This window comes from Salvelinus fontinalis, chromosome 17 (genome assembly GCF_029448725.1).
Source record: "Salvelinus fontinalis isolate EN_2023a chromosome 17, ASM2944872v1, whole genome shotgun sequence".
NCBI classification, from domain to species: domain Eukaryota; kingdom Metazoa; phylum Chordata; class Actinopteri; order Salmoniformes; family Salmonidae; genus Salvelinus; species Salvelinus fontinalis.
In genome coordinates this window covers 27,332,239-27,350,815 of record NC_074681.1, presented here as the reverse complement: position 1 = coordinate 27,350,815, position 18,577 = coordinate 27,332,239, and the positions used below count along the sequence as shown (strand labels likewise).

The following is an 18,577-nucleotide window of genomic DNA, read 5'->3' as shown; positions in this document are numbered from 1 at the left end:
ATGTCAACGTGAACAGAGTGCCCCGTGGTGGTGTGGTTATGGTATGGGCAGGCATAAGCTACGGACAACAAACACAATTGCATTTTATCGATGGCAATTTGAATGCATAGAAATACCGTGATGAGATCATGAAGCCCATTGTGAGGGCCATTTTTTTAAGGTGTCTGACCAACAGATGCATATATATTTCCAGTCATGTGAAATCCATTGATTAGGAACTAATTTATTTATTTCAATTGACTGATTTCCTGTAACTCAGTAATCTCTTTGAAATTGTTGAATGTTGCGTTTTATATTTTTGTTCAGTACTCTTAAATGCAAATGGAGCCACAGACAGCCATTTCAAGATACACTATTTGGGAACTCTTTAAGGAATACCTAGGATAGGATAAAGCAATCCTTCTGACCCCCCCCCCCCCCCTTAAAAGATCTTGATGCACTATTGTAAAGTGGCTGTTCCACTGGATGTCATAAGGTGAATACACCAATTTGTAAGTCGCTCTGGATAAGAGCGTCTGCTAAATGACTTAAATGTAAATGTAAGTGGTTTCAAACAGAATATACAATTTTCTTGAATAAAACCTCTGGGTAACTTTTCTGCACTAGTGGTTTTCAGGGTTGTAATGCTTCAATAAGAATGATCAAGTAATTATTTCTGGCATATACGTCAAATGTAACTAATGTAAAAGTTCACTGTAATGTGTAGCCTATGATAAAACCCATTTAGTGTATTTTTCTGTACTAAGTTGTTGAATAAAAACACTGCGCACTGATGCCAATCCAAAGGTGAGAATTACATAATATTTCCAATAAAGAATGATGGGATTTCTTCAATGGCTTTTGGGGATGTTTCTCAGCAGACAAACTCCATCACACTTACATCTCACAGTGATGAGCAACACCACGAACTCAGTGTTATACTACATTGTTACTACTCTTATGAACAAAGCGAAACTGTTTTGGTTTATCTGCAGAGATGCTTAGAGCTCAAACTCAGGCCTGCAAAGATCTGAGTAATGGAACATTGTTGGCATCCACATCACATATTGTACAGCTTATTTCAGTCCAGTACTGTTCAAGCCTCTTCAATAATGAATGAAGAGGTAAATTGCACCTATTATCTAGTATGTCATCATGCAGAATGTACATTTTACCCACACCTACCTATTTGCATACTGTATACACACAGTATTCAAAGCCAAGAACTCAATGCACTTAAATGTATCGGTGTGTAAATGTGCTGATCTTTTGTTCATTCACTGCCCATTCTGCAAACACTGCATTATATCAATAACAATGCTGTTGGAATGCTGTATAACCAGTGGCTCTAGTGAAAATATATGAATCATGGTATAATACATTACCATTATATCCATATCTTTAGAGTTGCATGCACATAATGTGACAACCTGTGTTAACAAAACACAAATTAACTAAGTGGAGGCTGAAAAAATGGCCACAGTGTACTTTATTAAATTAATTTAGGTACTTTGTGTTGCATTAGAATCAAATAAAAATTTACAAAAATCCAATATATACAAAAATGTCATGTTCTGTTTTTACTGTTCAATTTACAATAACATTAGTTTAATTCTGATTTAATGCAGTCCAAGCACTTCAGACTTTCATTACACAATGCAACTTAAAATACCAATAATTAACAGTTTTTTAGTTTTTTTGCATTTTTGTCATTTAATACATCACATACACCACACTATTTTAATCTGTATTACATCATATGTAACTGCCGTCTTGTGGCGGCGACCTCCAGTCAACAGACACCCTTCACAATCAGGACTCTGAGAGGAATGTTCTTTTAACATGTACATTTGCATACATTTATTTACAGTTATATAGTTTGTTTTTCAATTACTATTGTGATCTTCCATTTGCAACTGAGACACTAATGACATCTGTACACTATGCTTTAGAAGTTAACAAAATGGCATTCCTGTGTTCATTTGTTACTGTGCTTGTACTAATGTTATATTGGCTACAGTAGGGCTGGAATAGTATGATACAATACATCACTGCTATTTGTCTACATTACTAGTATCTAATGTTGATGAATACCTCAAAACAAAACTCAACCCCCAATAATGGATCCAAATCAATACATAATATTAGTAGTTCCTTTTGTTAGAAGTCTTCAGTATGACCTGCTACAAGAAAGACAATTTAATTTCCTGGGTCAAGGGTTCTCATTTAAACTGTGAGCTTAATAGGTCTATCTTGCATTGTGGATAATTATATAATAGTATAAGCACAGTAACTGTATAGAAACACATTGCTATTGGGCCGTGAACAGAGAACTTTGATAAACCTAGAGACCTCACACCACTTTGATCATCATAACCACAAAACCAGAGGACAAAAACAAATCCTTATGAGATTGAAAGAAATTAAACAAAAGCATAGAAATATTTTCTTAAGGCAAACGAAACAGATATAGGCCTAAGCAGCTTAAATAGTCACAACCATGAATTCCTCTTAAACAATGAAGCGGGTTTGTTGACAAGTGCATTTTCCTGTTGTCTCAGTCTGCTTGCTGATGCACTTACAGTGGTAAACAGAATAGCATCCACCATCAAAACACTGAACGCCTTATCATTTGTTTCACATTTGGATTTATGCTCTTGGTAAGAAGATCAGTACAGTATCATGTATCAATGACGTCAGAGGAGGGTATTCTGTTCAGAAACCAAGTTGAGGTAGGTATATGTACAATTTACACACTTTTTCAGAGATGATGATGAACAAGGGTAGTCTGAGATTCATCCCTGGATGTGCTAAAACATTTATTTATTTTTATTAGAGAATAAGACGCCTTCCTGAAAAGTGTTTCTGTATAGATGGGTTTTACAGATGGTGTAATAATAATTTCATCATTATCACCCACAAGACCAAAGGAGATTTTCCCACTCCGTTGTGACAACAGGGAATGTATTTTTGATGTACTAATAATGACTCTTTTGACCTTTCCTGACACTCTGCCCTATAAAAGTGACTGACACATATTCATATTTGACCCTAAGCTCAACACTACTTTTTTCTAAAGATAGAAATAGTAGAACATTGGCTAGATTGTAAGTCTCGCACAAGTCTCGTATTTTTACAGTGCCTTGCAAATGTATTCATCCACCTTGGCGTTTTTCCTATTTTGTTACATTAAAACCTGTAATTTAAATTGATTTTTATTTGGATTTCATGTAATGGACATACACAAATAGTCCAAATTGGTGATGTGAAATTTAAAAAATTTAAAACGGAAAAGTTGTGTGTGCATATGTATTCACCCCCTTTGCTATGAAAGCCCCTAAATAAGATCTGGAAGCAACCAATTACCTTCAGAAGTCACATAATTAGTTACATAAAGTCCACCTGTGTGCATTCTAAGTGTCACATGATCTCAGCATATATACACACACCTGTTCTGAAAGGTCTCAGAGTCTGCAACACCACTAAGCAAGGGGCACCATGAAGACCAAGGAGCTCTCCAAACAGGTCAGGGACAAAGTTGTGGAGAAGTAAAGATCGGGGTTGGGTTATAAAAAAAATATCTGAAACCTTCAACATCCCACGGAGCACCATTAAATCCATTATTAAAAATGGAAAGAATGTGGCACCACAACAAACCTGCTAAGAGAGGGCCGCCCACCAAAACTCACAGACGAGGCAAGGAGGACATTAATCAGAGAGGCAACAAAGTCCAAAGATAACCCTGAAGGAGCTGCAAAGCTCCACAGCGGAGATTTAAGTATTTATCCATAGGACCACTTTAAGCTGTACACTCCACAGAGCTGGACCTTACGGAAGTGTGGCCAGAAAAAAAGCCATTGCTTAAAGAAAATAAGCAAACACGTTTGGTGTTCGCCAAAAGGCATGTGGGAGACTCCCCAAACATATGGAAGAAGGTACTCTGGTCAGATGAGACTAAAATTGAGCATTTTGGCCATCAAGGAAAACGCAATGTCTGGCGTAAACACAACACCTCTCATCACCCTGAGAACACCACCCCCACAGTGAAAAATGGTGGTGGCAGTATCATGCTGTGGGGATGTTTTTCATCGGCAGAGACTGGGAAACTGGTCAGAATTGAAGGAATGATGGATGGCGCTAAATACAGGGAAATTCTTCAGGGAAACCTGTTTCAGTCTTCCAGAGATTTGAGACTGGGACGGAGGTTCACCTTCCAGCAGGACAATGACCCTAAGCATACTGCTAAAGCAACACTCGAGTGGTTTAAGGGGAAACATTTAAATGTCTTGGAATGGCCTAGTCAAAGCCCAGACCTCAATCCAATTGAGAATCTGTGGTATGACTTAAAGATTGCTGTACACCAGCGGAACCCATCCAACTTGATGGAGCTGGAGTAGTTTTGCCTTGAAGAATGTGGAAAAATCCCAGTAGCTAGATGTGCCAAGCTTATAGAGAAATACCCCAAGAGACTTGCAGCTGTAATTGCTGCAAAAGGTGGCTCTACAAAGTATTTACTTTGGGGGGGGGGGGGGGGGGGGGTGAATAGTTATGCACACTCAAGTTTTCTGTTTTTTTTGTCTTATTTGTTTGTTTCACAATAAAACATATTTTGCATCTTCGAAGTGGTAGGCATGTTGTGTAAATCAAATGATACAAACACCCAAAAAAAATAAATTTTAATTCCAGGTTGTGAGGCAACAAAATAGGAAAAATGCCAAGGGGGATGAATACTTTCACAAGCCACTGTAGAGGTGGTGTACTGGGTGAGTCCAGTGGGTGTTAATTTGGATGAGACTGACAGCAGTTGTTGTATCTGTACATTTTTCGCAATATACATGAATACTGAGGAAACCTATGTGGATATCACTGGATAAGGACACAGTCAGACACACCACTATTCTGAAAAACAAGACTCGCGTTGTCTATTTGTGGCCGTGACCCCAATAAATCATCAACACTGGGACTCTCACTGAATATGAAAGAAGCAGTTGAAAGCAAATAATGGGATGATAAAATCTCATGTTAACATGGATCAGATTGACTAAAGGAAAGCAACACAAGCTAAAGACGTGCAACGTGACATTGAGAGAATAATTTACTACATGTTTTATTGATGAGGAGATGGAACCAGGCCAAGTGACCTTCAATGATTGACTAGTTAATGATGAGCAATTCATTTGACCTCTTTAAGTGTATCATCAATAGCAGACCTAAATAAGAGATCCCAAGATAAAATAGAACAAAAGCACCAGTGTTGTGCCATTCATGATAATTTGCTCATTTCTAAGCCTGTGCTTTCTTGATTTCCCCCTGTGCCGTTTGGTTTCTGTCTTCATTGTAAATAAATAAAAATCTGCTTTTTTTAAATTAACCTTAAAACACAGACAGGTTAATGCAGGGGTGTTAAACTCATTTTGCCCCACAGGCTGCATTCGGTCTTCACCAAGGTCCGGAGAGGCACACTTAAAATTGGTTATATTTCCTCGCCGTCAAAGTTTGCTGAAAATTGCCCTCTATCCATCTCCTTTGGAAATGTTTATGCTCCCTGACTGTCTAGCTTTTCGGTGACTGTTCTGTGGTATGTTTTACTCAACTCCATTAAATATTCAGAAGTGAATGCCGCTACACGTTCAAGAGACTCTCTAAAAAGTTTTTTTTTGGTATTACATGCAGAAGCACTGGGTAAAATCATGTCCACAGCTCTGTTTTCTTGGAGTTGAGTTGGTGTAGAGCAGCATAAAGAGACTATAAATGTAAGTCCATTATCATTTCTACCGTTTCATATTTGTTGTTGTTGTTGCCATTTCAATGTCGATTGCGATTGTTTTTCCTCAGAAATAATTCTACATTTTTTATTAATGAAAATATATATATACACACTCCAACAGGCCGGATTGGAGGGGCTCGCGGGCCGGATCCATATGACAGCCCTGGGTTAATGAGAGAAACTCAAAACATAAGTTGTAATAAAACGTGTTGCACCATTTATGCTCATCCACACTGAATTCAACTCTGAAGAAGTAAACAGAGCTGTGGACATGGTTTTACCCAGTGCTTCTGCATGTATTACCCCAAAAAACATTTTAGAGAGTTCCTTGAACGTGTAGCGGCATTCACTTCTGAATATTTAATGGTGTTGAGTAAAACATACCACAGAACAGAAGGGAACAGACATAACTAAGACAATTTGTGTGATGTCGCAACAACAAGGCAAATGATGTGAAAGCAAATTAAACCAAGAATTTCCCACATACGAACGGATATGAATAATTAAAATAAGACATTTCAACAAAAACAATTCAACAAAAATTAATCTGAACCATTCAGTAGAGATTTCAAATCTTGCTCTAGTCGAAAACAACAGGCACATCTTTCTGGACTGATCCATGGCCTTTTCTCACTCTCACATTGAATATCATCGTTTCCTTCCCTCAATGTGCTCTGATTAATTCCACAGAAGTTTTGTGCTTGTTTTTTTCCCTCCTCCTTGTCACCCTCTTCTCTCCATAGTTCAAACGAACAAGACATAAAAAAGAAGCGCTTGTGACCTAGAACTGAAAGAGAAGCTACACACTTTCTTTTTTGTGAAGACACCTTTGCAAGATATTTGAAGATATTTTTAGATATCACATCCACAGTCATAGTGCCTGGGGCTTAAGTCAGAGCATAAAAGGTGAAATACTTGTTGTTTCCTGCTCAAAAGACCATCTTGACACCATTGATGTTGGATGTTGACAGCTACAATGATAGTGGTATACACCCTAGAATTGGTACTGATCTTGTGTTGAGTATAGGCTACAGCAGCCTTTCACACCATAGTGCTGAAGTGCATGTCTCTAGTTCATTGCACTACAATATATAGCTGCAGACAAACTGACCACTGATTGTAGCATCTACACATACCATCCTGCGCCATGCTTTTCCTCTCTTAGAAGCACGCATGAGCGCGCACGCATACACACACACTCACACACACACAGTTCCCCCCCCCCACACACACGGATGGCAATACACTTTTACATCAGTTAGGTAAAACGTAAAAAAGAATGCGGCATCTATGATGACAGTAGATCCTGCAGGTGCTTCAGTTATGAGAGTAGTTTGGCTGAAGTGGCTGCTCGTTTGTCTCTTATCCTCTCCTCCTCTCCGTACAGAACAGCACTATGTGGCCCAGCAGACTGATCCTTATCAGCCATATGGACGCATGGCAGCCCAGACCACAGCTGGACGAGGCTGGACTGTAAATAGGAGCTGCCAGGAAGGTTTTCTTGGCATGCCGCCTTTTATCCAGGCGAGAACAAAGATGAGGTTTGTCCTTCAGTCTCTCCACAATACACGAACATTCCGGTTTTATTTAGCATATAAACAGCATGATTACCATGTACAGTACTAAGCTTCTTCAAAGTAAATAGCAGTTCTGCCCTGCCTGAATCTACTAATATCCAGTTACTGGCAGTCACAGCCACAAAATCCAGTAGTTTCAGACCTTTTGGCACTAGGACAACATGGCTGATGAAATCAGATCAGAACTCATGGGCCAGTACACATGTAAAGTATGACAGACACAACGCCCTACTCATGTCGCTAATTACATCACGGACTACGCGTGTACTACTTTGTCACCTGTTTTCTTTGAATTAGAAATAACTAGAACCATCCTAAATATGAATCAGGACCATTAACTGACCTTTTTTTTCTTATTTTTGTTAATCAACACGTCCACTATATCAGGGGATATTACTTGTATCCTACAAATGTAAAGTACATATTTGCAGGTCTAAGATGTTGGTAATAGAAATTCATGTAAATATGAGATATCGTAGGTAAACATTAATATGTTATAACCTGTTACGAACCTTCATAAGGATCTGTTATGAAAGGGCATGATATCATTCATTAGAACACTGCTTTTATTATGATAGACTATTGGGCTACATTTTTTTATATGTGTGTGTTCGCAATGGCCTTTTATCAAATAAGAGATTCCCTGACGAACGTAAGTAAAATAAAAAAAAAATGTAAATACAATAACGACAACATCAACCAAATAAACCCAAAAAGAGGAACTCTGTTCAGAAAACATTAATATATCCCTCCGTCACATCAACTAATAAATTGTGTCTATTCTTGCCCATGACAATCAACATCATGGTTCAATGCTAATATGTAGAGTGAGTGAGAGAGCTAATAACTTATTATTGCCACAGTCCTGCTGTAAATCCAAGTTGATGGTCATCCTTTGTTACGGTTTTTCATTTCCAAGGATCCAACATCCAGGCATCCAACATCCAGGCATCCAACATCCAGGCAGTAGTGTAGGGCTACAACGTGGTCTCATACTCCAGGCGCTCCTGAACTGTAGTGTCATCTTTGTACTGGAGTCTGGGTGGCGTAGGGGAGCAGTCGATGGCCAGGATGGCCTTGCGTATACTCCTGTCCAATACGTGCCTTTCCCAGGCCGGATAGCGGTTCCGACACAGGTCTATTTTGATGACCGTCTCCTCGATGCGTGGGGCACGGGAGGACGGCGTGGAGGGGGCGGTGGGTCTCACCTGAAACACGGGCATGCAGCCGTCCCTCTCTGTGTATTTGCCGTCCCTGCCAATGGTGCCGTCCCCTGAGATGAGAGGCGCACCACGGTTGGATCTCAGCGAGTTGGTGGCCCCCTCGGCAGGCAGCGTGAAGGCAGCCGTGGGGTCGTCCAGCACGAGGCTGGGTGAGCGTCCGAATCGGGGCCCATTGGGGTGAAAGAAGGCGTAGTACATGAGCATGAAGACGATGCCGGTGAGGAAGCTGCTGAAGATGACACAGAGGGCGGGGACGGCGAAGGCGTCGGTGCTCTGAGGGACGCGGTACAGGTACCACAGGGCACTCAGAGCAGTGTTCTCCAACAGGATCACAAAGTAGTAGATGAAGAGCCTACACCGAGTACGACCCTCCTTCACATTAAACCAACTGAAGATGTAGATGATCCCCACGACCATGTCGAAGACAATCTCCTCCCACTTGGTGATGCAGAACTCGGTCTCACAGTGGACTATCCAGAAGGTCATAATGCACCAGTGGAGGACGATGAAGATACCAAAGTAGAGCTGGAACACGGAGGCGAACAGGGCGAAGGTGATGACCCGGGCGGCAATGGTGAAGAAGTGCCAGCAGAACTGGATGATGACGGCCAGGTAGCTGATTGGCTTCTTATCATCCCGGGAGTCTCGTAGGGCTTTCTGATAGGATGCCAAGGCCCAGGCCAGAGACACCAGGGAGGCAGCCGCTGTCATTCCTACGGAGACACAGAAAGGACAAAAAAAACTCATGAGATTCGCAGTCACATTCACAGGTATAACATAATCAGAGAGTATGGTAACCCAAACTGTTATAGACCTATATCCATCCTGCCCTGCCTGTCTAAAGTCTTTGAAAGCCAAGTTAACAAACAGATCACCGACCATTTCGAATCCCACCGTACCTTCTCCGCTATGCAATCTGGTTTCCGAGCTGGTCATGGGTGCACCTCAGCCACGCTCAAGGTCCTAAACAATATCATAACCGCCATCGATAAAATACATTACTGTGCAGCCGTCTTCATCGACCTGGCCAAGGCTTTCGACTCTGTCAATCACCGCATTCTTATTGGCAGACTCAACAGCCTTGGTTTCTCAAATGACTGCCTCGCCTGGTTCACCAACTACTTCTCAGATAGAGTTCAGTGTGTCAAATCGGAGGGCCTGGTGTCCGGACCTCTAGCAGTCTCTATGGGGGTGCCACAGGGTTCAATTATCGGGCGACTCTTTTCTCTGTGTATCAATGATGTCGCTCTTGCTGCTGGTGATTCTCTGATCCACCTCTACGCAGACGACACCATTCTGTATACTTCTGGCCCTTCTTTGGACACTGTTAACAAACCTCCAGACAGGCTTCAATGCCATACAACACTCCTTCCGTGGCCTCCAACTGCTCTTAAATGCTAGTAAAACTAAATGCATGCTTTTTAACCGATCGCTGCCCGCACCCGCCCGCCCGCTAGCATCACTACTCTGGACGGTTCTGAGTTAGAATATGTGGACAACTACAAATACCTAGGTATCTGGTTAGACTGTACACTCTCCTTCTAGACTCACATTAAGCATCTCCAATACAACATTTTATTTAGAATCGGCTTCCTATTTCGCAACAAAGCCTCCTTCACTCATGCTGCTAAACATACCCTTGTAAAACTGACTATCCTACCGATCCTTGACTTCGGCGATGTCATTAACAAAATAGCCTCCAACACTCTACTCAGCAAATTGGATGTAGTCTATCACAGTGCCATCCGTTTTGTCACCAAAGCCCCATATACTACCTACCACTGCGACCTGTATGCTCACGTTTGCTGGCCCTCACTTCATATTCGTCGCCAAACCCACTGGCTCCAGGTCATCTATAAGTCTTTGCTAGGTAAAGCCCCACCTTATCTCTGGCCACCATAGCAACACCCACCCGTAGTACGCGCTCCAGCAGGTATATTTTACTGGTCATCCCCAAAGCCAACTCCCCTTTTAGCTGCCTTTCCTTCCAGTTCTCTGCTGCCAATGACTGGAACGAATTGCAAAAATCACTGAAGCTGGAGACTTATATCTCCCTCACTAACTTTAAGCATCAGTTGTCAGAGCAGCTTACCGATCACTGCACCTGTACACAGCCCATCTGTAAATAGCCCACCAAACTACCTCATCCCCATATTGTTATTTATTTTTGCTCTTTGAACCCCAGTATCTCTACTTGCACATCATCATCTCCACATCTATCACTCCAGTGTTAATGCTAAATTGTAATTATTTTGCCACAATGGACTATTTATTGCCTTACCTCCCTACTCTTACTACATTTGCACACACTGTATATAGATTTTCTATTGTGTTATTGACTGTACGTTTGTTTATCCCATCTGTAACTCTGTGTTGTTTTTGTCGCACTGCTTTGCTTTATCTTGGCCAGGTCACCGTTGTAAATGAGAACTTGTTCTCAACTGGCCTACCTGGTTAAATAAAGGTGAAATAAAAAAAAATGAAAAAATTGAGAAAAAAAAACTACATGGGAGTAATGTGTGGAGGTTTTCCTTCCTGTAAAAGTCTGCCATGATGTGATGACTCTTTAATAGATACTGTACCGGTACGTATAATGTTTTCAAAGAGCAACGCAACACCAAACAGAACCGGGAGCCAAACAAACGTTTTTTTGCACCAAAACACAAACACAAGCACATTTGGGAGACAAACAACCCTTCAGGAGGAACTGCATAACATTATATATTCCTCCACTCAGTGACTCTCTGCAGTGCAATTAGCTCAATATGAAACCCATTCTTTTCCAAGCTGCCTGTAAAATACAGCAATTCACAAGACCCACTGGTGGCGTTTAGCTCTGAAATATCTGAACTGAGGGACTGTATTGTTGCTTTGTACTCAGTAAAATCCAGAAAAGATGGCTGTGGTGATGGCAGAGGTCCAGGGATCCCTGGCTGTAGGACACTGGGTTTGACACTGGGTTTCTCTGAGGAGCTGGGTGCCATGGTTCAAGTGCCAAGTCCTCATGGCGCTGGAGTGATCGTCCTCTATCAAGAGTGAGAGGAGACCATCTCCTGGACTCGATACCAGAGGGAGACAACAGCCTACACACGCACTTGCATGTACACACACACACGCGTGCGCGCGCCCGTGCTTGACCTCCCCAAGATGTCTCTACGCACACATACACACAATACTTTGGTCAGACAGACAAGTGCAAGAGGCAAAGAGCACAAGTGGACAGACTGAATTGACTGCATTTTACTATCTTTGTTAAATCCTATTGAATATATCTACTGTTTATTATTCCTCCGTAACCGCAGGTACTGCAGGATTTTGTTCCAACTAGGCACCACACCTAACCAACTGAGCTAATTGATCATTTCAGCGCCTAAATTCAACACGCCTGGTCTTCCAGGTCGGTTAAATTAAAAGCATGAAGTGCGAGGGTTGCTTACCCCTGCCCTAAGGATTCAATGGAAACTGTTTAGACTACAATCTGACTGTAAACACTGAAAGTAGGAGCAATAAGGAGGTTCATTGGCAGCCATTCAAGTTCATGCGACCCTTTAATCACATGGAGGAGGACCCCATGAATATCCTGGGATACATCCAAAATGGTACCCTATTCCATATAGCCCTCCAACTCAACTCTGGACCTGGAAGCCAGTTCCACTGTGTTCTTTCATTGTTGCCCTCTAATCAGGGACTGATTTTGACCTGGGACACCAGGTGTGTGCAATTAATTATCATGTAGAACAGAAAACCAGCAGGCTCCGGACCTCATAGGTTAAGAGTTGAATACCCCTGCCCTATATAGTGCACTACTTTTGACCAGAGCCCTATAGAGCTCTCTGCTGCCAATGACTGGAACAAATTTCAAAAATCACTTAAGTTTGAGACTTATATCTCCCTCATTAACTTCAAGCATCGGCTGTCAAAGCAGCTTACCGATCGCTGCAGCTGTACACAGCCCATCTGTAAATAGCCCATCCATCCATCCAACCAACTACCTACCTCATCCCCATATTTGTTTTTTGTTTATTTCTGCTCTTTGCACACCAGTATGTCTACTTGCACATCCTCATTTGCACATCTATCACTCCAGTGTTAATTACTAAATTGTAATTACATTGCCACTATGGCCCATTTATTTCCTTAGCTCCTTACTTAATTTGCACACACTGTATACACATGTTCTATTGTGTTATTGACTGTACTGTTGTTTATCCCATGTGTAACTCTGTGTTGTTGTTTTTGTCGCACTGCTTTGCTTTATCTTGGCCAGGTCGCAGTTGTAAATGAGAATTTGTTCTCAACTGGCCTACCTTTTTTTGGGGGGGAGCTTAATAATAAACCATGCTATTCAATCATGTGCAAATTAAAAGTGAGGAACAGTCGTTATTACGGGGCATGACAGCTACTTACTGTTTCCCATAAAGTGAGCCAGAGTCCGCTCAGAAAACACACTTACTCCATTGTTTTATTACATCCTCAAGAGCAAAGAGACAGTGAAGCAAACTGGGAAATGAATACTGGTCGAGCTGTGCCACATGACCCCAGTTTATCCAATAGTCTAGCGGGCCTGGCTGGGTGGACTAGCTCTTGATCAACCTGTGAGCATATTATTGTGACTTTAAAGGTTATAATTGATCAGACCACATTTTAAACTGAGATAATTACTATTTATTGCAACGCAGCTCCCTTGGCTCATCTAATAACAAAGAATTACCCACAAAGACATCTGGCAACAAGCTGTGCTCTGTCTGGTGGTAGAGCTGTCCCGGATTTTTCCGTTTTACTTTTACCAGAGATGGCTTTGATGATGGGGCACAAAATGAAATCCATACTTGACATTCTCTAGACCAAAGACTGTTGTGGGCAGGATACTTGTCTGTCTAATCTAGATCATGGATTATGATGTGACTGGCTGCTATGGACATTTTGGTCCATGTAGCAACAACCTCATACATAAATCAATTAATTATCCTGGAGCTGGATAAATAAATCCAGCTTCAAAAGTTGAAAATGAAAGCCTTCCAAACACCCTTTCAAATGTAAATGAAGAGTTTAGATGATAGAGAAAATATAGGACAACTTCAATGTATGTGCATATCAAAGCATCAATATCTTATTTCGAACCTCACTTAAAACTCTATGGCTCCTTGTGGATGGATATGTATCTGGAACCAATGTCAATCCTGTCACCTCACTCAAGGAGTCCTACAGTACAGCAAAGTGTTACCCAATTACCCTTTCTGTAGATACCCTTTGTGTAATGTCTCCCAAATAGTCCCTATGGTCTTAAGTGTAACTGCAGTATATGCATTACTTATCTCCCTGTTCCTGGCCTTTAACACCCAGGACCATTACAGTCAATTGCATTTTGTAATCAGACGTTAACATATGGCTGACTCCTGTGCTTTTTAAATTATTTTCACTTCAAAGTCAAACCGAGTCAGTTTGTTGAGAGAGACCACTCTCTCTTTTCCAGGATGTCAAAACTGGATGGCGTGATGTATACAGTAGAAATATGACCGAAAATCATTGTGTTCCTCCACTTCTGGCTACACAAAAAAATGCTATCTAGAACCAGCTGTCCCCATAGGAGAGCCCTTTGAAAAACTAGTTTTGGTTCCAGGTAGAACCCTTTTCGGTTTCAAGTAGAAGCCTTTTGGTTGTGGAAAGGGTTCTACCTGGAACCAAAACTAGTTTTTCAAAGGGCTCTCCTATGGGGACAGCTGAATAACCGTTTTAGGTTCTAGATAGCATGTTTCTGCGTAGACAGAAGTGGAAGAACGCAATGATGTTCTGTCATGTTCCTACTTTTTTCTAAGAGTGTATACAATACATTGAGCTGAGAGAATCAGATCAGTCTGTCTGTCTCCTTCTGTTTGTATGCCTATCAATAATATAGCTATGCCTTAAGCAGATGCTTTTTATCAACTGTATCTATCTACTATATTGATTGGCCTATCTATTTACATGTTTGTATTTTTTTGTCATTGATTAATAACAGTCTTTAACCCAGTTAGATGCAGGCCAGGCCATTAGGTGTTGGGGCGTGATGAAAGGGTTTAATGACTACTGTGTGGAGTGGGATGATTAACAGGCTGAGGCCAGGAGTGGCAGGGGACTGGGAGGGGGATGCCATTCTTATTCTGGAGCTTAGCCCTGTGCGTGTGTGTTTGTGCACGTTTAGTTTAGTGCATGCACGTGAGTGTGTGGGTGTGTGTCTGAGGAAGGAAGCAAAGCCCTTCCTCTGCCCACACACACACACACACACACACACACACACACACACACACACACACACACACACACACACACACACACACACACACACACACACACACACACACACACACACACACACACACACACACACACACACACAGCACATCTCGAGGAGAAGGAGGAGGGGAGGGAAGCTAGAGGAATCTGCCGGGCTGCCACAGTCCAGCAGTGTGCTGCCTGGCTACTGGGTAGTGTGATTTAACTGGTGATGTAATGCTCCTCCTCTCCTCTCACAGAAGCTTCAGTCATTTGGGAAAGGGGGCGGGCTGGGGACCAGGGAGAGGCAGGGTTACGTAAACCACAGCAGCATCACTGCAGCACTGGGGCTGCAATGTACCAAATGGCACCCTATTCCCTATGTAGTGCACTACCTTTAACCAGACTAGTGCACTATATTAAAGGGAATTGGGGGCCATTTCAGACAGCAAAGGCTTTGGCCAAAAGTACTATACAGGGTACTATATAGTATAAGCACTATGTAGGGAATAGGTTTAAATTTCAGATGTAGCCTGTGTGGAAATACCTGCTTCAGCAGCAGCAGCAGGGTCATTACTGTTGGCAGCACTGGGAAATGGATATTGTGGCAATAAAACGTTGATGAGTGTCTGCTTCCTGGTATACTGTACAGTTGAGATTTTTCAGTGTGAGTGGTTTTCTCCTCATAGACTCATGCCTTTGGCATTGTCACTGTGTTGCTGACAGTTTCTTTCACAGATTTGTCACTGCTTTTATAAAAAGGCAACATATGGTATTCTCACTGCAAGCAACAGAGCTGGATAACTAACTCTCTGGATAACTCTCTCATTGCTACTTTTAGTCAGTGAGTGAGTGGGTGAGTGAGAGGTGAATGTCTGTGGCCATGGCTGTATGATCAAAATAACACTTTTCTTAACCTCAGGGATTTTTAAAAAACTGCCAGGATTGGCCTTCTAAAATAAAATCAGAAGAAGGGGAGAGAGTCAGACATACTGCTGTGGTAAGGAAGAAGACATTACCTCAATGAACTTATCTAGCAGAGAGAGGAATGAAGACAAGTGATTTGACGAGCACACAGAGAGGGCCTGGGACAGGCCTGAAACAGCCTTATCAAATCCATTAACACAAGCTTATTTGGAAAAGGAAAAAGCAAGCTCTTCCCAACCATGGTGGGTTTTTAAATACATTGCCCAGTTCATCAGATTATAGGATGTATTGTTTTACCTAAATACTTCAGACAAATGAATGGTGTGTGATATGCCACTGGGTTAAATGGTTTCTTAAATCAACACAGAAGGTATGACTTGACATTTCATAAAGCTCTCCATGTTAGCTCCCTGTGATAGTGCAGTGTGTTGATGCAAGAGGAGGATTTTAAAACAATATCTCTCATTTCTCTTCTTCTTTTCCAATATGAGAGTCACCAAGTCAAATGTGATTGCATATTCAAGCAATAGGTAACCAACAGTGATGTACCCTTGACTTAGGACCGAGAGGGATTGCTGAATACCACTTATTTGTCACCTGGGATAGTACTTACGATTGCAGTGAGGATAAAGTAGATATAATTCAGGAAAAGTGCTGCAAGAAATACAGTCAAGCTGAAGAATTGCTCACTTACAGGTGTTGGTTAGATAGGCCTCCTGGAGAATATTTATTTTCCCAGAAAGGAAGTGTGTCACTCTGACAGAGTGTAATAGAGGAAAAAGCTGACGACTGATGAGTTCTGGCTCACTGCTAGTGTGGGCTAAAACCACAGTAGCTATGGCAACTTCACTTAGAGAGAGAGAGTGGTAGGGAAATATAATGAGAACGAATGAGAGAGTGAGTGAGAATATGAGAGAGAGAGCAAGAGAGAGGGAGAGAGAGAGTTTGAGAGGAAGAGATAGAGGCCTCTATTTTTGGCTGGCGTTAAGGACGGCACTAGTGTCAAACGCACATTAGTTTGCAATTTCGTCATGTAAAAACTTGCGCACTGGCATTTTCCAGCCATAACGCCGGGTTCGGCAATTTACCTGTCTTACATGAGCTCGCTTGCGCTCAGATGGGCAGGGTGGAAATATTTGAGGTGTGTCCTTGAAGACATGATCCAAAGTGCTCATTTCAGGCAGCGCTGACAGGGATATTTAAGACCAACTGAAAGCTGGTTTTAGTGGTAACACAGTGTGTTATGGCATGAATTTTGACAGCGGAAACGCAGCCTATCTAGCCGTGACGTACACTGCACATGGAACAAGATCAGTGGTGTAAAGTACTTAAGTAAAAATACTTTAAAGTTCTACTTTTACTTTTACTTCACTACATTCCAACAGAAAATATTGTACTTTTTATTCCATACATTTTCCCTGACACACAAAAGTTCTCGTTGCATTTTGAATGCTTAGGACAGGAAATTGTCCAATTCACACACTTATCAACAGAACATCCCTGGTTATATCTGTCTCTGATCTGGTGGACTCACTAAACACAAATGCTTTGTTTGCAAATTATGTCTGAGTGTTAGTGTTCCCATGACTATCCGTAAATACATTTTTAAAAACACAAATTGTGGCATCTTGTTTGCTTAATATGAGGAATCTGAAATGATTCATGCTTTTACTTTTGATACTTAAGAATATTTTAGCAATTACATTTACTTTTGTTTATTTAATAAGTATATTTAAAACCAAATACTTGTAGACTTTTACTGAAGTAGTATTTTACTGGGTGACTTTTACTTGAGTCCTTTTCTGTAAAGGTATCTTTACTTTTACTCAAGTATGACAATTGGGTACTTTTTCCACCACTGAACAAGAGTGACCTAATGTGCTTTTGGTGCCTGTATACTTCGTATTTAGAAACATAAAAAAACAAGTCTTTTTTTGTCTGCAGATTGCAATTGCGAAGTAGTCAAGACTGTCGATAACAGGTTTGGCTCCCGAGACCGCTGGAAATAAATCTTAAATCACCAAAATGTATTAAAATATTAAGTTTGAGAGGAGTAAAACAGTGAGCTGACTGTTTTATCTATGCATTGTAGGCAGGCCCACATTATTTTAGCCAAGCAGGTCCCGTTTTGGATGTGCGTGAAACCCTCCATAGTCTGCGTTGTTTTAATATTATATGCCGACATGGAGAAATGATGGGGCCTGTAAGTGTGACATAGCCTATTAAAACAAGTTGTTGTTTTGTTTAGAATTTGATTAGAATTATTCACCTCTTTTTACGCCTTATCAATAATTAATTTAATCTTGCTTATTGACAATGTTTGGCATGTCCACGCTCAGCCATAATGTAATTTACAGTAGGCCTAGCCCATATATCAGTGTGAATGCTATTGAAGCCATGCAATTACTTAGAACAATGTGGACTGCAAATGGGTTCAAGTTAACATATTTAGCAAAGATAGGTCTACATTTTGTTGATTCATTTCTGTAAGTCATTTAACAAACTAACATTGGAATTGAAGTTGATCCCAAGACAATACATAAAAGACCGTAATTACACAACTTGAAGCAACCACATATTTCGCCATGGAGCATGTTCTGATTGGCCAGTAAGGGGCAAAGCCTAGACACACCCACAACTTGTTTATTCGTCAAAACCCATCCCGATATTGAACAACCATATTTTCATGTATTTTTATAGAAAAGTGTTAATGAGCTAAACTGAATGGGGGACTAAAATGGTTAGGTCAAGCGAAGGTCAGCGATGTCACATGGGAGTGTTTTAGGTGCTCTATAAATCCGCCATAATGTCCTCAAGTCTTGGTGAGCCGAGGATGGGATTTTCAGAGCAAT

General features: G+C 41.2%; 1 protein-coding gene across 1 annotated transcript in view; it reads right to left on the bottom strand.

The window, feature by feature from the left end:
- Positions 1–1,450: 1,450 nt before the first annotated feature.
- LOC129814085 (XK-related protein 4-like) overlaps positions 1,451–18,577 on the bottom strand; it is a 67,570-nt gene continuing 50,443 nt past the window's right edge. The window contains exon 3 of the mRNA XM_055866870.1: positions 1,451–9,259. Within this exon, the coding sequence (XP_055722845.1) occupies positions 8,301–9,259 (959 nt within the window). The 3' untranslated portion in view covers positions 1,451–8,300. The remainder of the gene's footprint in view (positions 9,260–18,577) is intronic.